At 34.9% G+C, this 19,397-nt stretch overlaps 1 protein-coding gene across 3 annotated transcripts in view; it reads right to left on the bottom strand.

The window, feature by feature from the left end:
- Positions 1-19,397, bottom strand: part of LOC140766796 (endoribonuclease Dicer homolog 4-like) — a 71,861-nt gene that overhangs the window by 47,881 nt on the left and 4,583 nt on the right. For 2 of the 3 annotated variants that reach the window (XM_073106446.1, XM_073106448.1), the window contains 6 exons: positions 14,042-14,182; positions 13,811-13,883; positions 10,078-10,142; positions 9,826-9,969; positions 9,607-9,735; positions 4,617-4,752 (listed from right to left, as the gene is read on the bottom strand). In XM_073106446.1, coding sequence (XP_072962547.1) covers positions 4,617-4,752; positions 9,607-9,735; positions 9,826-9,969; positions 10,078-10,142; positions 13,811-13,883; positions 14,042-14,182 — 688 coding nt within the window. The remainder of the gene's footprint in view (positions 1-4,616; positions 4,753-9,606; positions 9,736-9,825; positions 9,970-10,077; positions 10,143-13,810; positions 13,884-14,041; positions 14,183-19,397) is intronic. The other variant, XM_073106447.1, reaches the window with a different exon arrangement.

Raw genomic sequence — 19,397 nt, 5'->3', positions numbered from 1 at the left:
CTCAATCAGATTATTCAACAACATCAAAAGATATTATGGAAAGGTGAATAACTTGAAGATGAAACTAACAAAAGAAAGGATAACATTGATAGGTGTGTATAAGATTGTAGAAGCATAGTTGATAGCAACGATAGCTATGCTGACCAGCATGGGGCGTATAGGTTGGCATGTGGCACAAGGGGTGCTGCACAACACCCTCCTAGCAGCGCTTCACTCTTCGTCGTCATCATCGCTGCTCGCCAGATTGGCAACTTAATTTTTTATTAGAAATCGACCTGACTCGACCCACTTGAGTCATCTTCCTCCTTGAGCCAGGGACTAGGGCATCCACCTTGGAGCGATCGGCGCCTTCATCAGTGACCTCAAGCTCGCTCGCAATGGGCAACAACAACGATGAAGAGTGAAGCATTGCTGGTCTTCCTCCTCTCTTTTTCTCCCTCTCTTGCGACACCGCAGGCAAGTGCCATACCGTGCCGACTGGTGGTCAGCATGAGCTGTGCCATGGCACAGCCATCCTACTCTATAGTTCATATAGAAAAGAAAGTGGGGATATTTGAGAGTCATGGAGGTTGTCAATAAGAACAAAAGAATGAAATAGGAAATATGAAATTAAATTTTGCAGTATTTTACCACCCTTTAGTGACAAAGACTTGATTAGATTAAACTATAGTCAAACATATTTTTACCAATAGAGCACTAGATAAACTAACACAAGATTTGTGAAGTTACACAAGCAGTTAGCTTAATTACATTGCTTTATGACGTGATGTAAGAAAACCTAGGGATTGGACCTATATGTATACAACTCTAAGATAAATTAAATGATGCAACAACAAAGTTCATGTGAATGATCAAGTCCCTAAACTAGATATCATCAAAGGTAATGCAAAGCTACAAGTAGAGAGACAAAATTTGGCGATTCGGTTATGAGTCTTAAACAACACCCAACCTGGAATAACTGAAAAACATCAAGTATCAAGAAAGTGACGTAGTTCAACTTAATACATTTCTTTAATTGATCTTCAACTCTTATCCCAGAGGTGACTTCTAGTTGATGTGGATCCACAGGGTTTCATCCTTTTGATGCCAAAATCCACCAAAAAAATAGTCAGCGGGGCGACTGAGCGTGATGTACCTGGATTCCACCTCCACTTAGGATTCACCTATTTACCCTTCCGCTCTTTTAGATTTTGTGCTCTAGATTAGAAGATTTTATTTTATTTTATTTAGTTTTAGAGATTCAAAAACATTAACATTGTTTATTTTATTCCAATTGAGTAATAAAAATTTTAATAAAGCATATTCTTATTTTATTTAATTATCTCGTCATCGTATAGATAGAGAGTATTATTAAGGCTCATATTGAGATGCATGGCATTCCGATTTTGGGTCGTGACACTTTTGATGCCAAAATCTTATTGATCATTAGAACTAGATAAAAGGCAGTGGCAGTTTCAGATTTCAAAACAAACAGGGCCGATTTTAATAGGATTTTGTGCAGGTTTTGAGCTTCATGTTAGTTCTTTTCACAATGAGATTGAACATGGAGGAGGGCTTGGCAGGGCTATTCCGAAGTTCTGCAGAGAACTTTGAAAGAACAGGAAAAGATGGTCTCAGGTAGGCTTTATCTGGAAATATGACTGACGAAATATTAAGATGTGAAAAGAGGAATTATTGATTTAGAAAAATCTTGTGCTGAGACAGGAATTAATAGGTACCTTTGATGACGAAAACCTATCTAGTGAATACGATTGTATGATCAATGGATTTAGCTCAATTTCACTAGATTTATCATTTGCTTAAAAACTAAATTGGGGTGTATAAGTGCTGGATTTAGCTTAATTTTACTAGATCTATCATTTGTAAGGATCATTCTACATAGATCTAACATTTTGGTGTTAGATCTATGAAAATACTCTTTAAAGTATAGGAATCAAAGGAAAATTTAGATTTCCCGCAAACTATTTCTCAAATTTAAAAAATCCAAAATTAATATGTCAAATTCATTGAAATTGGGTCAAAATGAGTATAGGATATGTTAGATTAACTATATGAATTGATTTGAACCCATATTTATAATTTACAGATAAATTTTCAACATAATAAGATTTCACCCAAATTTTAAAAAATCCAAAATTAATATGTCAAATTCATTAAAATTTGGACAAAATCGGGATAGGAAATTATTAGATTAACACCATATGAGTTGATTTAAACCTAAACTTTATTGTTAGCTAAAATTGCAGCATACTCAGAAATTATTGTTTTTTCCCCAAAATTATTGAAAATGTTTGGCGTAACATCCTCATGTTATTCTTATGCCGACAAATGAAGTCTTTGATCCTCTCTATCGCTCTATATGTTCAACTAAGTTTTGGTTTTAATTATTAAACTATTATCGGTTAATAAATGTATTCAATTATATAATGTATTGAATAATATTTCTAATTTGATTGTTGCTTTATCTTAAATAAAATAGATTATTTACAAAAATAGTCTAAGGATAAAATATTTTAATGTAAGTTTTAATACATATATTCAACTCAAAAATATCTCTAAATACTCTAAAAAAGTATATTAGAAGTGTGTCAAAGGAGTGTCAATGCATGTTAGTGGCATTCAGAGGCATGATAGATGCATGCCAACCGAGGATTAGCATGGCACATGCCTTCAGCTTTGCAATCCTTGTAGATGAGTATAGTTACATATAAAATTGGATTCTTAAAAGCAACAATGGTCATGCTAGTGGCACATTTCGTGCCACCTTCAGCATGTTAATCTTAAGTTTTTTTATTTAAATACATGTATTAAAACCTACAATATAGTGTTTTACCTTTAAATTATTTTTATAAATGACATATCTTATTAAAGAAAAAAATAACAGTTAAATATAAATATTATTCAACACATAATATGATTGAATATATTTATTAAAACTAATATTGATGATCGAACATTCCATAATATGATTGAATACTTCATAATATAATTGAACAATAATAACATTAAACACATAATATTAATTGATAATAGTTCAATAATTAAAACTAATATCTAGTTGAACATAAAATGACAAAAAGGATTAAATACTCCATTTGCCGGTACAAAAATAACACGAAAATATTGCATTACATACTATCGATAATCTTTAAAATTCATCCACTGATAGTATTGTTTATTATAATATCTCACATAATCTTCGTACAAATAGAAATTTTGTAATTCTCCTATAATATGATATAGATAGTGAACATGTATGAAAACGACTAGCACCGATACTGGCACAGGCACACCATGTGCATTAACTGCCTAAACTATAGAAACTTCTCACCCCTTTGACGGTGCCGACTAAAAACATCAATAATTATTTTACTCTCAATATTTCTCTTTTTTATCTAAAATAAGGACAAAATGGTTCCTAAAGGGCCTAACATTGATCACATGAGACACATTTTTAACCAAAAAAATCTAATGGAAGGGGCCCTTCAGAGATTTCCCATAGTTAAGACAACGGGATCAATTTATCACGAAAAAAAAAGAGGGCGTCTATATGGAAATGGACAACAGTTCAGAGGGTTAAGATATGATTATCCATTAATTTTATTAATAAAAGGATTAGAACTGATAGAGAATATTGATAAAGATAAATAATTTGTGAGAAAAAAGATTTGGGATGTTATTGACTATGCTTGGATGCTATGCTACTTTTTTATCTATGGCTTGCATATGCTTATGGCCCGCTCATATCCTCACTTCTTCTACAATTCACCCCAAATTCAACTACCGCTCTGCCTTCCAAAATTCCTCCCTCTCTCCCTCTTTCCCTCATTATACCTCTCTTCTCCACCTTCTTCTGCCTCTCTCTATCACATCCTCCATCATTGTTGCTACAAAGGCTGTGTCGAGCAAGAACAGGTTGATTGAGGCTCCACCAGCACATCCCTAAATCATCTAATTCAAGTAGACAGTGAGAGGAAAGAAAAGAGCACAATGCACATGAAAAGATCTACTAAGAGAAGAAATAACAGTATTTGGTTTGATAGAGAAATTTGCTCCAAAATGGAGCTGATTAAATATGGACTCTTCAAATAACTGGACTAAAAATTCAGATGCTATTTTTTGTCTTCATCAGTAATACGGTCTCAGTTTAGGATTAGGAGCATCAAACTCCTATGTGTCTATGTGCATACAATACAATGAATATGCACTTGTGGAATGGGTGCATGGATGAAAAAGTAGCTGACAGGCGAATTCTACTTGACATACATATGTACCCGGTACTTCACAAGATCTGACATTCAGAGCAGCGTATGGTCACTAGCAATTCATTGACTTAATAACTACAACCAGAAAAGAACAAGAAGACATTCAACTCGATGAAGGATTAATTTGTTTATGTCTGGAAAATAAGAATATGTGTTTACTATAGATTTAATGTTGCTTAAATTAAAGGAGGAAAGTCATTAACAATGAAGACATCATCAATATTTTAGTCTATAAAATAATGTTGGAGATACTCGATGAGTCACCTTGAATAAGAAGATGAGGCTACAAACAGAGAAATGTAATCAATTTTCTTCATCTATGTTAAAAACAATGACATGTGTAAGACATACCATCCGAAAAATTAGAAGTTAGAATTGAGATTGCCTTATTTAGATATTGATATCTGTGACAGTTTTCACTGTTATTGGTGTCTGCCTCCATTTTTGTCAGGTTTGTTCCATCAGAAGCTAAAAGTATCCTTGCAGCCTTTAAGACCAGAGAGAAAAAGGAAATCCATGATCTTAAATAATTGGTGAATACCAAATAAAACATATCTAAGATACAACAATTTATGTAGCATCTCCTGGCATATAAATTGAGAGAGAGCAAATGGTATCAACATCATACATATTGCACGCATATATGCCCAAAAAAAATGAGGAAATACTTTACATATCAACATACACATAGCAAAAGCAGAGAACAATTAATAGAATTACCTCTTATATGCTAACAAGTAACACAAAAGGCTAATGTACAACAGCCATTAATGTAAAATATTCTTACATTACAACTCTGACCATGTAAATAATTGTCATACTTCCAAATAATACAGATCTACAAATTGGATTATAGATATTGACATACAAAAACATTGAAAAGGGAGGAAAAAACATACTTCAGTGTCATAGAGGCTTATGTGAAAGCAAAAAATAATAGTAAAAAAATATCAGTATGATGGTAAAGTATGACTCCGATTATATAAATGTGTATCATATTGACACCAATAAGAGATGTATTGAGTAGTGACTGAATTTCCCATAAAGGCTTCCCAGTTTTCCCCTTACACTATAGAACTACTTGCTTTTTGATAAATGTATTCTATTAGGAAGTAACTCTTTAGTCTTCTTATCATAGAAGAGTGCCAATTCACATAATGTTAGAATAGGGCATGCTCGTTTTACCTACCTCCTGCAAACAGAAAATTAAGAGATAAAACAATATTAATCATTGAATTTTTCATCAATTAATATAAACATATTCATCGGAGGATACAATGTGACTAATGGTTAATTCATCTGTATTTTTCCATTTAGTCAGAAGACAAACTAATGGTTCATGTAGGATGTATTTACTAGGAATTTTGTAATAAGGTTTGAATCGCTCTAAATTTATTATTATAATATTATAATAATAATTACTTCTTAAAAGAAACTAAAACTATGTGCCAGATAGTTCTAGTTATCTTAATCTAAGGCCTTGTTTACATTAGGAATAAGATCAATTCTAGAATAAATATTCTTTTTTGTTATTCCCAAAATGAGATTAATATTTCAGGCCAGTGGCACACCCCGGTGCCGAGTCGTGCCGAGCTATGTCAGTCCGACACAGCCGCATGCCGGTCATTGTGCCATGTGGAACCCTTTTTTTAAAAGTTTTCTATTTTTATCAATCACTATTAAATCAACTAATCAATCGATCATTTAGAAGGTTTAGATAAAATTAATGATGATGAGACTAGAAATGATAATGATGATAATGGTGATGGTGATAATGACTAGACTCAATCTGATAACGGTGATAATAGAGATAAGACATATGTCCCTGTTACACAACCTTCTCAAAGAGATTATTTTTACAGAGGACTTGAGTTTGTAGGTAATATGATATCAGGAAAGGTGTATCCACAGGATTATATGAGTTTATCATCATTACCATCATATCAACCACACCCACTAGAGCTACAACAATCTTATTATACTCTATATCCACAATTTGCATATGCTTATGGTGTGCCCGTAACACGGTGCTAGTGCCCGTGCTAATCATTCTCGTGCATGTTTATTATTCATATCATATCATAAAAGAATTATAAAATTCTTATTTGTATAAATACTATGTGAGAAATTACAATGAGAGATACTATTAATAGATGAGTTTTGAAGAATATTGATAATATTTAATGCAACATCCTTGTGATATTCTTGTCAAAACCAAAAAAAAAAAAAATTAATTAGCGGTTGAGAGAGGAGGGTGCACATGCTCTGTACGTGCAGCCCCTCCCCCCTCTCTCTCCAGCACGCAACGAAGCACAGAAGAAAAAAAAAAGGATTTCATCTAATCCGAATCGGATTAGATTTGATCCTCTTCTAATCTATAAATTTATACCCTAATCCTCTCTCTCTCCTCAACCCCCCCCCCAGCCTTCTTCTCCTTCATCGTTTTCTTTCTTTTCTCACCGTCGGAGTCGTCGCTATGGAATTGGATCGCCAGAGAAAATTGGGACCATCATACTCCTCCCCGGTGAGCCCTCTCTCATCCCTCTAGTTTAATTTAAATTTAAAGGGGTAAATTGAAAATACCTAAAATTGGGGTTGTCGACTTCATCCGCAAATCAGGCCGGCCGGCGGCTTCGGGTCGCAACGGCATCGTCACCGGAAGCTTCGTGCTCCAAGCCCGGTGTCGGTGATATCTTCTAGGGAGCCCTCGTGGCTCCAATCGACGTCGGCCTCGGCGTCGGCCGTCGGTGGTGGGTTCTCCTCCACCACATGAGAACGACGAAGAGAGAGAGAGAGAGAGAGAGCCGGTCGTGAACCGCCGCCGGCAGAGTCGCCGGCGGCCACTCTCTCCCTCGATTCCTCCCTTCCTCGCGTCGAACGCGAGAAGGAAGAAGAACGGGTTGGTTGGGCTTGGGTTTAACCCGAGCCAACCCCTTTTCTATTAAATTTTGGGTTCAGGTTCAGGTTGGATTTCGGATCCAAAAACCCGACCCAAACCGAACCGTTTATTTGGGTGGGCTGTGGGTTAGCCCACAGCCCAACCCAATTAATTTTGGTTGGGCCTTGGCCCATTTTTCTTTGAATTGACCCATTTTAGTTCTTTTTAGTTTTTAAATTTTAGAAATATTGATATTATTCAAATTAAAATAATTTTATTATTATTTATTATTTAAGGTGGTGATTTTTAGTACGTGAGCTAGAGATTTGAGATTTCGGTTGTCTTGCCTAGACTCAGGTGAATGGATTCACTCACATATTTATTTTATTATATTTGGTATCTTTGTCAGACCATGTAAATTTTCTGTGTGCAAATTATTTATTTCACTCTTACGTGTAAAAATTTAATTGTTATAATTTCTGTGTGCAAATCTATTTATTTCATCCGTACGTGCGAAAATTTAATTGTTATATTTTCTGTGTGCATTTAATTATTATACTCAGTGCATCACCATACTCTGTGCAAATATTGAAATTTGTGAAAAGAAAAATGAGACTAGTATTGATACGACTTAGAGAACAGTCCCGGTATAAATCGCTTGCGATTTTCCGTAGTGACTCAAGTCTATCTGGAAGTCTAGGGAAAAGTCCTAAATTAGATCACTGCGGTGACTTTTTTAGGTGACTCTGGCGGGGTTAGGGAACAGTCCTAGGATGAATGAAAAAATTTTCTAGGTGACTCTAACTTCTCTCAACGGTTAAAGGAAAAGACAGAGTGTGTTGATCACAGGGTGATACCATCTGATGACCCTAACCGGATCAGCTATGAAGAAAAATCCCGAGCGTCATCTCGAGGTGACTTCTAGTTAATGTGGATCCACAGGGTTTAGACCCATTAAGACATATGACAGTATAAATATTGAAAATATATTAATATGTTGAAATCGTGCAAGGTTACAAGTTGTGACTCTCTCTATTGTTATCATTGTCATTATTTAAAGAGCATGCCTATTGTAAATTGTTATGGATATTGTTGATTTTTAGTTCTAAATTTTAATTTTATTCAATATTAATATAATTTAGAATTTATTTGGTTTTCGAGTGGATTCCACTCACTGAGCGATAGTTGTTGGCTCATAGATTTATTTTTTTTATTTATCTATCTCAGATAATAGTCAGCGTAGCGACCGAGCGAGACGTGCCCGGACTCCACCTCCACTTAGGATCCACCTATTTACTTTTCCGCTCTTTTGGATTTTTATGCTTTAGATTAGAAGTTAAATTTATTTCATTTAGAGACTCATTTTAATGACATTGTTTTATAATAATTGTAATTAATTTTAAATTTAATAAAGCAGATCTTCGTTTACTTATTTTTGCCATCGTACACTTAGAAAGTATTAATAAGGCTTTGTGTATCTCAAGCATATTGAGGTGCATGGCAGGTCATGATTCCTATCTCGGATCATGACAACGACCATTGTTGATTTAATATGCAATTAAATATCTTTTTTGTCTATCCCTTGTTTCTATGTCAGAAAGACCTTTAAGTCCACCCATCCGTTTCCAGAAAGTCAAAAATCAATTTCAACAATGCATCTTTACCTATCTTATCATCATATAACGATTGCTTTTGACTGTAGATCTCCATAACAACACCTCCAATCCCAACATCCTTCCCTCACTCCGAGAAAAGAAAAGAAAAGAAAATCTGAAACCCCTACAATGCTAATGCTAGACCTTTGGAATGAAGCATCAACTATGTGAATGACATTCCCAATCATAACTTAATATGCATTCATATTGGGGTGTATATGGCAAAAGTAATGTAGTGATTTCACTTGAAAAGTGCATCTTTACTGATATCCATCGATGACCGAATAATTATAAATAATTGCCACATGTATATGGCACCTTCAAGGGATATGTCACCAGCTGTAATAAGGGATAACTGGTTGATAGGACTGCAGCAGGCAATTTGTGGCATTCTTCATTCTAAAACTAAAGTAGCCTAATGAAAATTGAATAACTAGCCACAAGGATGCTTGGTTCAACATAAGTCAATGCTATATTAGTGATCAAGGATAAAATTCAATGTCAAATTAGTTCCAGCAAATACCTAATATACTTATATGAATAAACATACACACAGGTGACAGCAAAGAACGGTATATTGTTTTCTTTTTCTGTTTCCTTTTCCTTTCCTCTTTTTTTTTTTTTTTTGAGCAAATTTGAATTAATAGCAGTCAAAAGGACATGATGAAGAAATATAAGAAGACTACATTTGGTAAGGCCTCAAATCTTCCAAGAGAAAAATGAGTAGTAGCACTATATTATGTCAAAGTGAACAGCAATAATTAAATGAGAATTTTAATATGGAAAAAATGTTGTACTAGTGACTCACTTGTACACCTCCACAAAGACCAAGATTTTGCAAACAGAACGTCAAATTGTCATGCAACCTCCATAGGATCTTTATTTTCTTTTGACGATCCTTGAAATCACATAAATTTTCTCTTACAATGGACATACACTGGACACATCAGGAAAAAATGAAGTAAGCCAGACCTGGTTGTACAGAAAAGAAAGGTTATCCTCAGACAATATAGAAAAGAAGAGGGACCTGGAGTTTCAGCTCCTCAAGCTTTTTACTGTAGATCACTGTAAAACTAGAAGCAGTATGAATGACAGGACCGTATGGGTAGACCTCAACATCCGGAGAAGCAACTACACTCTCGAGGTCTAAATAATCATCAACAGAACATACCTATGAAATTATGAGAGAGTCATCAGATAACTTTGCATGAAAAAGAAGGCCAGTTAATAATCTTTCACCAGTTGCTATCTCTTATTCGTGTTGATACAATATATGGACCTTGGCATCAAGTAAATTCTCAAGAGTGTTGATGCATTTGGTGTACATTAGTTGGTTGGACCCACCTGGAAAGGATAAAGAGAAAAAAAAATGATAAGAGTAAATATAGAAGTTCAATCATTCACTGAAACTAAATTTCATCTTGCCATAAATGCAGATAAAGTATTTAGTTATGGTTTTCAAAAAAATGCAATAACTGTTAGCATTGAGTTCATCACCTCATCCTAAGGTATGAGAAGGATATACCAAACTCAAATTTTAAAATAAGATTATATAAATCATAAGAGACTATTTTGCTCAATAGTCAAGCCTTTTCAAGGATAACAACACTTTAGCAGGTACACGCAAGCAATAGACTAGTATTATCTATTATGTTTCCCTACTGTAATTGAAGAGAAACTGAACATGAAGAGTTCATGAACAAATTCTACATGGCTGATAGTAACCCTGACATGGCCGATACCCCTTATTGGAGGTATGTTTACCTTGTCTTAGCAGCTTCCAGAGCAACCTAAGGAATTAATGAGAGCATAACTTAGTCATAAAACACATGAAACATGATTGATAAATATTTCGTAAATAAACCTGTTCCGGTAAACGACGTCTAAGACTGGAAACATAAGATTACTGCCAAGACCTTATGAAAGCAAAACTTAACTAGGCTCATCATTTGTTATGAACTGAAGCTGAAGGGTACATTTCGAAAGAAACAAGATAAGTTCAGATTGATTTGAAACTTGAAAGCATACAAAGTTTGAGAAGATTATGCATCCACCATGATAAAATATATCTCTTAACAACACTGTAAAGCAGTGATGGCCGTGTTGTGCTATCTCTTAACACCATTTTGTAATTCTTCAATGATATGATATGGATATTGAATATACACGGGAACGACCGACACAGGCACAGGCACACCATAAGCATATGTAGATTGTGGATATGGAGTATAATAAGAGTGTTGTGGCTCTGGTGAGTGTGATTGATATGATGGTAATGATGATCAACTCATATCATCCTGTGAGAGCACCTCTACTAATGTCCTCCTACCTATAGACTCAAGTCCTTCCCTCATCTGACTATAATTATATTGAGCTTGAGATAGTCCCTTTCCTTTCTTTTGACTCTGATAAATTCAACTTTGTGGTTGTTTAGGTCTAGTAAATGAATTGTCATTCCAATTTTAAAAAATGACAAATAAGTTGTCATTTCAAAAATGACAAATGACAAAATTTAATTGATAGAAGTAAGAAAAAAATTTAAAAAATGGGTTCTACATGTCATATTATGTTTGTTAAGAAAATAAGTAAAGTTGATTTGATAAAGATTGATGGAAATAGAAAAAATTTTAAAAAAAAATCTCTACATTGGCACATGACCGGCACGACACATGTGCCGGTCGGCACGCCCCCGTGCCAAGTGCCATGCCTTTCAAGTATGGGACTAGCACCTTATGAGGCGTTGTATGGCTAAAAATGCATATCTCCACTTTGTTGGTACAAGGTTAGTGGGAGACAGTTATTGGGGCCAAATATGGTTTAAGATGCCATTCAAAAAATTATCAAAATCAAGGAAAGTTTCTGATAGCTCAGAGCTGTCAAAAAAGTTATGCTGATAATTGGAAAAAAAACCTGGAGTTTCAAGTGGGTAACATGATTTTTTCAAAAGTGTCACCTTCGAAAGGATTGATCAGATTTGGTAAGAAAGTCAAATTGAGTCCTCGCTTTATTGGACATTTTGAGGTGTTAGAACACATTGGAGAGATGGCATACCAAATAGCATTGCCACCAAGATTAGCTAAAGTACATAATGTCTTCCATATGTCTATGTTAAGTATGTACCTAGTGCTAATCATATGATCAATTTTGAACCTTTGGAGATCTGAAAAAATCTATCTTATGAGGAACAACCTGTAGAAATCATAGAAACTCAGCAAAGAACTCTTCGCAACAAGGTAATCACATTAGTAAAGATTTTATGGCAAAATCACAAGCCGGAAGAAGCAACCTGGGATCATGAAGATGAAATGCGAGAGAAGCATCTAGAGCTATTTCCTCAGTCTACGTAGCAACTATTACGGTATCACTTTATTCTTTTATTACATTAATTTTAATCTCGAGGCAAAACTTCTTTTTATTGGGAATAGTTGTAAGAACTAAAAAAAAAAAGGTTTAGAGAGAAGAGGGCGCATGAGCACTGCACATGCAACCTCCCTCCTCTCTCCTCAATCACGTAACAAGAATGGCTGCTAGATTTTCGACCACTCCAAATCAAATTTGGATTAATGATTAGGATTAAAACCTAATACTATCTTACTCACCCACCCTAGCCCCCTTCTTTCCTATCTTCTTACTTTTATACTGTCAAAGTCACGACATGGGAACAAACCGCTGAAGCAATTGTGGAGGTTGCAGCTTCATCGGCGAATCACGTCGACCAGCGGCTTCATCGGCGAATCACATCGACCAGCGGCTTCGGGTCGCTGCCCCTCCATCACTAGAAGCTTCACGTCGTTGGCAACGTGCCACAGATGTTCTCCTTTGAAGCCCTCGTGGCTCTAGTCGTCGTCGGCCATGGATGGAAGACCTCCCACCACCAGTTGCCATAGCCGATCTTCCCCCTCCTCTTTAAGTCATCAAGGCCGCGAAGAAGACGCCGGCATGGTCGGCGGACTGCTTCGGGATAAAGAAGCAGACTCGTGCAACCCAAGTCTCACATTCATCCCTTAAGTTAATGGATTCAGGTTGGATTTGGATTTCGAATCCAAGGGACCCAACCTGACTCAGTTATGGGTGGTTGGATAGGCTGCGGGCCAACTATAGCCCAACCCAACCAAGTGGGCTTGATTAGTTGATTTGGCCCAATTGAGTAATATATTTAGTTTTAAATTTTTGAAATCTTGACATTATTTATTTAAAATTTTATTGTTATTATTAAAGGCGGTGATTTTTAGCACGTGGACTAGATATAAGAGATTTCAATTGTTTTATCTAAGACTCAGGTGAGTTAATTTACTCACATATTTATTCATATTATATGTCGTACCTTTTATTAGACCATGTATTTCTATGTGTGCAATTTAATTATTATAATTCTGTGTGTAAAAATATATTATTCAGTGTATAACTATACTTTGTGCAAATTGTAAATTTTAGTAGAAAAAAATATAACTAGTATTTGGCATACTTAGATAACAGTCCTGATATAAATCGATTGCGAATGGTGACTCAAGTCTAACTGAAAGTCCAGGGGAAAATCCTATTTCAGATTACTACAGTGAGTTTCTTAGGTAACTCTGGTGAGGTTAGGAAATAGTTCCAGGATAGATTGAAAAACTTTCTGAATGATTCTAATCTCTCTCAACGGTTATTAAAAGAGACAAAGTGCATTTATCACATAGTGACACCTCCTGATGATCCTAATCGAATCAATTATGAGAAAAATATTCAAGTATCATCTCGAGGTGACTTCTTGTTAATGTAGATCCACAGAACATAGGCCCAATTGAGACAAATGATATTATTATTATTGAGAAAATTTCGGTATGTTAAAATTGAGCATGTTATGAAATGTGACTTTCTATTATTATTATTATCGTTATTATTGTTACTTTCAGAACATGCTTAGTAGAATTAAAACAAAAACAAGAACATATTGAAAACCGGATATTTAGACACAGTAACATGCCAAAAGTGATAGAATCACAAATTAAAAGAAAAGAAAACAGTATTACCTTTCCCAATGATAGGTGATGCAGTCATACCAAATATGCGAGGATATTTCATTCCGTTAGTTTTATAGAAGCCCTGAAAACTCTCAAGTAAAATTATGAAACTAAAATATATTGGAGCATGATCCAATTATTATTTATCAAACATATGTTTAAATAGACAAAAATGTACAGCTATATTTTGTACCATCTATTATAATTGTTGTTCTTCAATTTTATCTTTTTAATATGTACCTTCATAATTTGTGCATAAGGATGCCTCTTTTGTGCTTGTGCATGATGACATTCATCAAAAATCAGAAGTTCAATTTGGTCCATCTTGATGAAACAATGCTGCAAGTTATGTAGCAATATTTGCGGAGTCATCACAAGCACCTGTAGTTGTATAGGAGGTACCACATATCACCTACCATATTTTATGCATAACAACAGAGAATGCAATGACAAGACAGATGCAGGATAAGAGGTATTTGATTGCAACATATATATATATTTTGAGATTATTAATTATGAAACATAATTAACTCACTAAATTTTCCTACATTCCTAGAAAGAGATATCTCTTTGTCAGGCTCCATAAACCAAGATTAAATGCTAATTCTGTTCCTGTTAACATAGCATTAAATCAGGAAAAGAATGTAGATAATTGGCTCTGCCACGTATTTTACAGGATCTAGTACCCACAAATTTATTAGCAGCAATGAGGTAATGCATTGGCTTAAAGATGGAATGAGACACCATTCACCTACAATTTAAGGGCATGTTAGTTTGATTGATCTCGAACCTCCCAACCTGAGTTACACAAAATTGTAGCACTTCTAGTTGTTTCGTTAGGACACATCAGGGCCAAAGGTTGGAAACACAACCCCCAAATTTGTATGGATAAAGGGGTGTTTTTGGGACAGATTCCCCTTTATTACAAAAAAACAGATGTCATCAAATAGGCATTAACTAGCTGAGAAAAAAAAAATGTGAAAAACACTGTTTTCTTTTGAAAAACACTGTTTTCTTTTTCTTGATCTCAGTTTTTAGGTGGGGTAAGAAAATTGGTCAATTTTTTTCTTTTTCTTGATCCAAGTGAGTTATAAAATGAAATTACAAATATCTATTTATATTAAACTAAGGAAAAGGCAATAAGGTCAATTTAATCATTTTCATCTCTTATCCCAACTATCAGAACCATCTTATCCCTTATTTTTATCTGATAGATCATTACGTTTATTCTTTTTTTCCAACCAAACACCCAAAAGAAAATTTGGATAGCATCATCCCTTATCCCGTGATAAGTGCATGTTTTATCTCTATCCTAATTTTTCCTTATCCTGCAACCAAACAAGCTTCTAAGGTATTAATCCCCACTTCTATTCCTAGGCCTCATTAGGTTGTTGGGATAAAGTCGTGAGATACAGATAAACCCCTCTTTATCCCAAAAAAATTCAACCAAACAGTTTATAAGGAATTAGGAGAAAAATTGCGATAAGTGACAATTATCACATTTTCTTTATAGTTCTAAGGTGGAATAAGAAACTGTGACAAAGGGAGTTTATCCCTATTTTTGATAAATTACCTACGAGCCCTTGGACCTACCCAACACCTCTCAAACCTTTCATTATTTGAAGTTTCAACAGTTGTTGAATATTGCAATGCCGTAACATTACAATATGATAAACCAAGATGGTGAGCACATTGCATGACCGTCTTGCTAATATCTTATGATATTTATGTGGTGAAATGATTTTAATATAGGCTCTCCATCTAATTATTTATATTTCTGATAGTGTTTGTGACAATATGCAAATAGGATGTATTCAGTCAAACCACTTTTTCAACATGAATCCCAAAACTAACCATGAGTAGGTAGTAGATAGTAGATAGTATATAGTACATTATTTTTCCATATGAAAATGAAATTACAAACATCTACTATAAATCGAACCAAGGAAAGCATAATAAGGTCAGCTTGATCCTTCTTATCTATTATCCTAACAAAAGAAGGCCGTGCCTATGGCACATGTCTTGTCATGCCACCATCGGCACAGGGCGTGCATTTATAATATTTTTAATAAAAATTTTAGGATATTATAGATATTTTTAGGTCTTCGGCATGTCAATCCTTAATTTTGGTATAAACATATGTATTAAAATCTATATTATAATGTTTTATATTTAGATTATTTTTATAGACGACATATTTTATTAAAAATAAAACAACAGCTAAATATAAATATTATTCAACACATAATATAATTAAATATTCATTAAAACTAATATTAATAATTGAATACTCCATAATATAATTGAATACATAATATTAATTGATAATAATTTAATAATTAAAACTAATATCTAGTTAAACGTTAAATGATGAGAATCAAAGACTTCATTTGCCGGCATAAGAATAACATTAGAATGTTGCATATCGATATTTTTCAAAACTCATTCATTGATAGTATTATTTATTATAACGTCTCACATAGTCTTCATACAAATAAAAATTTTATAATTCTCCTATGATATGATATGAACATACGTAGAAACTAAAATTAATTTAATAATAATTGATGAAATAGTGGCACACCCTATGCCAAGTGTCATGCCATTACTGGCACGACCATCCTTGATCCTAAGTTCCTAACTATCACAACCAAACACCTTATTCTTATCCTACATAATAATTACATTATATCCTTCTTTTGCCAACCAAAAATAAAATAAGAATAGCAATATAGCATCATCTTATATCTTGTGATAAGTCCCTACCTTTATCCCTATCCTTGTTTTACCTCCTCACAACCAAACGGCGCCTAGTGAATGGATGTGGGAGTTCCATGTTGTCAGCGCTGACCTAAGGCAAACCACACCATCTGGAGTTCCGTGTCATGTACATTCAATATAATCAAAGACTAGAGTAGAATATTCATAATGGGCACCGCAATAGATCGAGCTTTGGGTAGGGCAATAAGTATGCAAACTCACCTCTAATACTACAATATTTTATTTATTGTTCAAAATCATAGGCTCTGACAATGCAACGTCTAGGTAGGCAAGAGATAAGCATTATTATCTTCATTATCAAAGAAATTGTTTCCATGAAGTGAAAAAGCATGACACTTAGGTCTATCAATATTACAATAATTTCTCCAAAGATCCATTTCCTAGTTTTCTAACAAAAGTTGTCAAGCTACCAAACACCAGCATCCTCCAGCATCCAAGCTTGGGCAATGTTGTTAAAGGGTACAAAATTCAACACATAGTAGAGAAGTTAAATGTAAGACAAATAAATTAGGAACATTAATTTGGATCCAATAGTAGATTTATATTACTTATGGTAGCATCTTAAATTAAGATAAGATTTAAAAATAGGAAAATTTGTAAAGATGCCATGTTTTATAACATAATTGTGGTTTACACCTTACATTTTCACTATTTGTAAATCGAGCCTTCTAACTTAGCGAATACGTGCAGAAAATACCCTGAATTAGATTTGAACTAACACCGTCAGAATATTCCATTAAGTAAAGATATTTTATTTTTAAAATAACTAAAATGCCTTTAGTATGACTTAGTTGAGGGTATTTTCGTAATTTTTTTAGTTGAGTTAACTTCAGAAATTTGATTAAGATTAACTAACTAATCTAACGGCAGAGTGTTTTTTGTATATATTCACTAAATCATAGGTCTCGATTTACAAATAGTGAAAATATAGGATGTAAACTACAATTTTATTAAAAGATAAGGTGTTATATGCAAATTTCCATTAAAAATAAGATAGAAATATAAAGAAGAAACTTTAAGCATAGAGAAAATAAGTAGGTCTTGATTGGTGATGTTCACAATAAATTTAAGTATTTTCCACAAAATGAATAAGGAATTAGTCTTGATTGGAAAGAGGTATTTAGAGGGGAGTATTTTCTTTACCTTGGTTCTCCAATTCAAAAGCAAAGCAGGGTAACATGGTTCAAAGTTTCTATTTCAGTTTCGGTCCTAGGAAAAAAAAATTGAAACATTTCGATTGGTTTAGGTGTTTCTGTTTCTTTTTTTGTCGATCATTATCTAAAAATAAAAATTCAAATAAACATAAGCAAAATTATAAAAAATAGCACAAAATTTGAATAGGAACATGCAAATGGCATATTTAAATAAGTTTGCTGCCATTGATCAGTAATTCAGAAAAAGTAATGTTGGTGTTACCAAATGTATTGTTGTTAATTAGAGTAATTACTATTGTTACTATACTTTTATATAAATTGAGGTCATGTTGCTCATGTTAGGAACATGGATGGCCGTGCCGACCGGTCGGCACTTGCCATGCCGGCGGCGTACCGACACATGGCATGAGGGGTGCCGCACGGCACCTCTCCTAATAGCTTCGCCATCGACCTCGTCGTCGAGCTCGCCGTCGCCGCTGGCCTTCGCCGTCGTCGCTCGCCCGAGCTCGTGTACAAAAAGGGAACGGAAAATAGAGCAGCGGATGCACTATCACGCCAACCCGATACCGCCAAACTTGCAGCCTATTCTTCTCCTACCTTTCCCTTTCTTAACGAGCTGAGGTATGCATGTACATCTGACCCAGATATTTTGAGATTGTTGCAGGAGGTGTTGGATGATCCGGAGCGCCATCCAGAGTTGGAGAATCAAGACGGTTTGCTGCTAGACCGTGGATGCATTCGAGTGCCCGCAAATGATGGATTGCGACAGAAATTATTGGAGCACTTCCACTAAACTCCAGAGGCTGGTCATGAGGGTGTTTTGAAAACTTATAGGAGGATATCTCAGAGTTGCACGTGGTCAGAATTGAGGCGGGTTGTGAGGAGTTTTGTCCGTGCTTGCGAAGTCTATCAAAGGACTAAAGCAACCACATGAAACCGACCGGATTACTTCAGCCTTTACCTATACCGGACCGTGTTTGGGAAGACATTTCTATGGATTTCATGGAGGATCTTCTGCTGGTACGTAATTATTCAGTTATTTTTGTGATGGTTGACAGATTGAGCAAATATGCACACTTTTCAGCATTGTCACATCCATTTTCAGTCAAGTCAATGAATGATTTTTTTGTGAGAGATGTTGCTCAGTTACATGGCATGCCATGCACGATTGTCTCGGATCGTGATCGTGTATTTATGAGCGACTTTTGGACGGAATTTTTCAGATTGCAGGGGACTTGATTGAACTTCAGTTCGACCAAACATCCACAGACGGACGGCCAAACCGAGTTGGTCAATCGAGACATTGAGCAGTATTTGAGGTGATTTGTTGGAGAGATGTCGAGACGATGGTTGGAATTCTTACCATGGGCGGAATGATCTTACAACATCGCCTACCATAGCAGCATTAGCATGACTCCATTTGAAGTGGTGTATAGACGCACGGCTCCGATATTATACGCTTATGAACTAATGACATCTGCAGATCGGACAGAGGTGAACTTAACTTTGATGGATAGAAATACCACATTGAGAAGGTTGCGTGCCCATCTTAAACTTGCTCAAAACCGTATGAAGCAAGTTTATGATCGTAGCCATCGGAAGCAGGAGTTCGACATCGACAGTTAGGTGTTTGTAAGGGTACAGCCGTATCGACAGGTGAC

This window comes from Typha angustifolia, chromosome 9, assembly GCF_048772165.1.
Source record: "Typha angustifolia cultivar Huaian chromosome 9, ASM4877216v1, whole genome shotgun sequence".
In the NCBI taxonomy this organism is placed as follows: Eukaryota; Viridiplantae; Streptophyta; class Magnoliopsida; order Poales; family Typhaceae; genus Typha; species Typha angustifolia.
The sequence above is the reverse complement of the archived record's forward strand: the minus strand, read 5'-3'. Positions and strand labels throughout refer to the sequence as shown.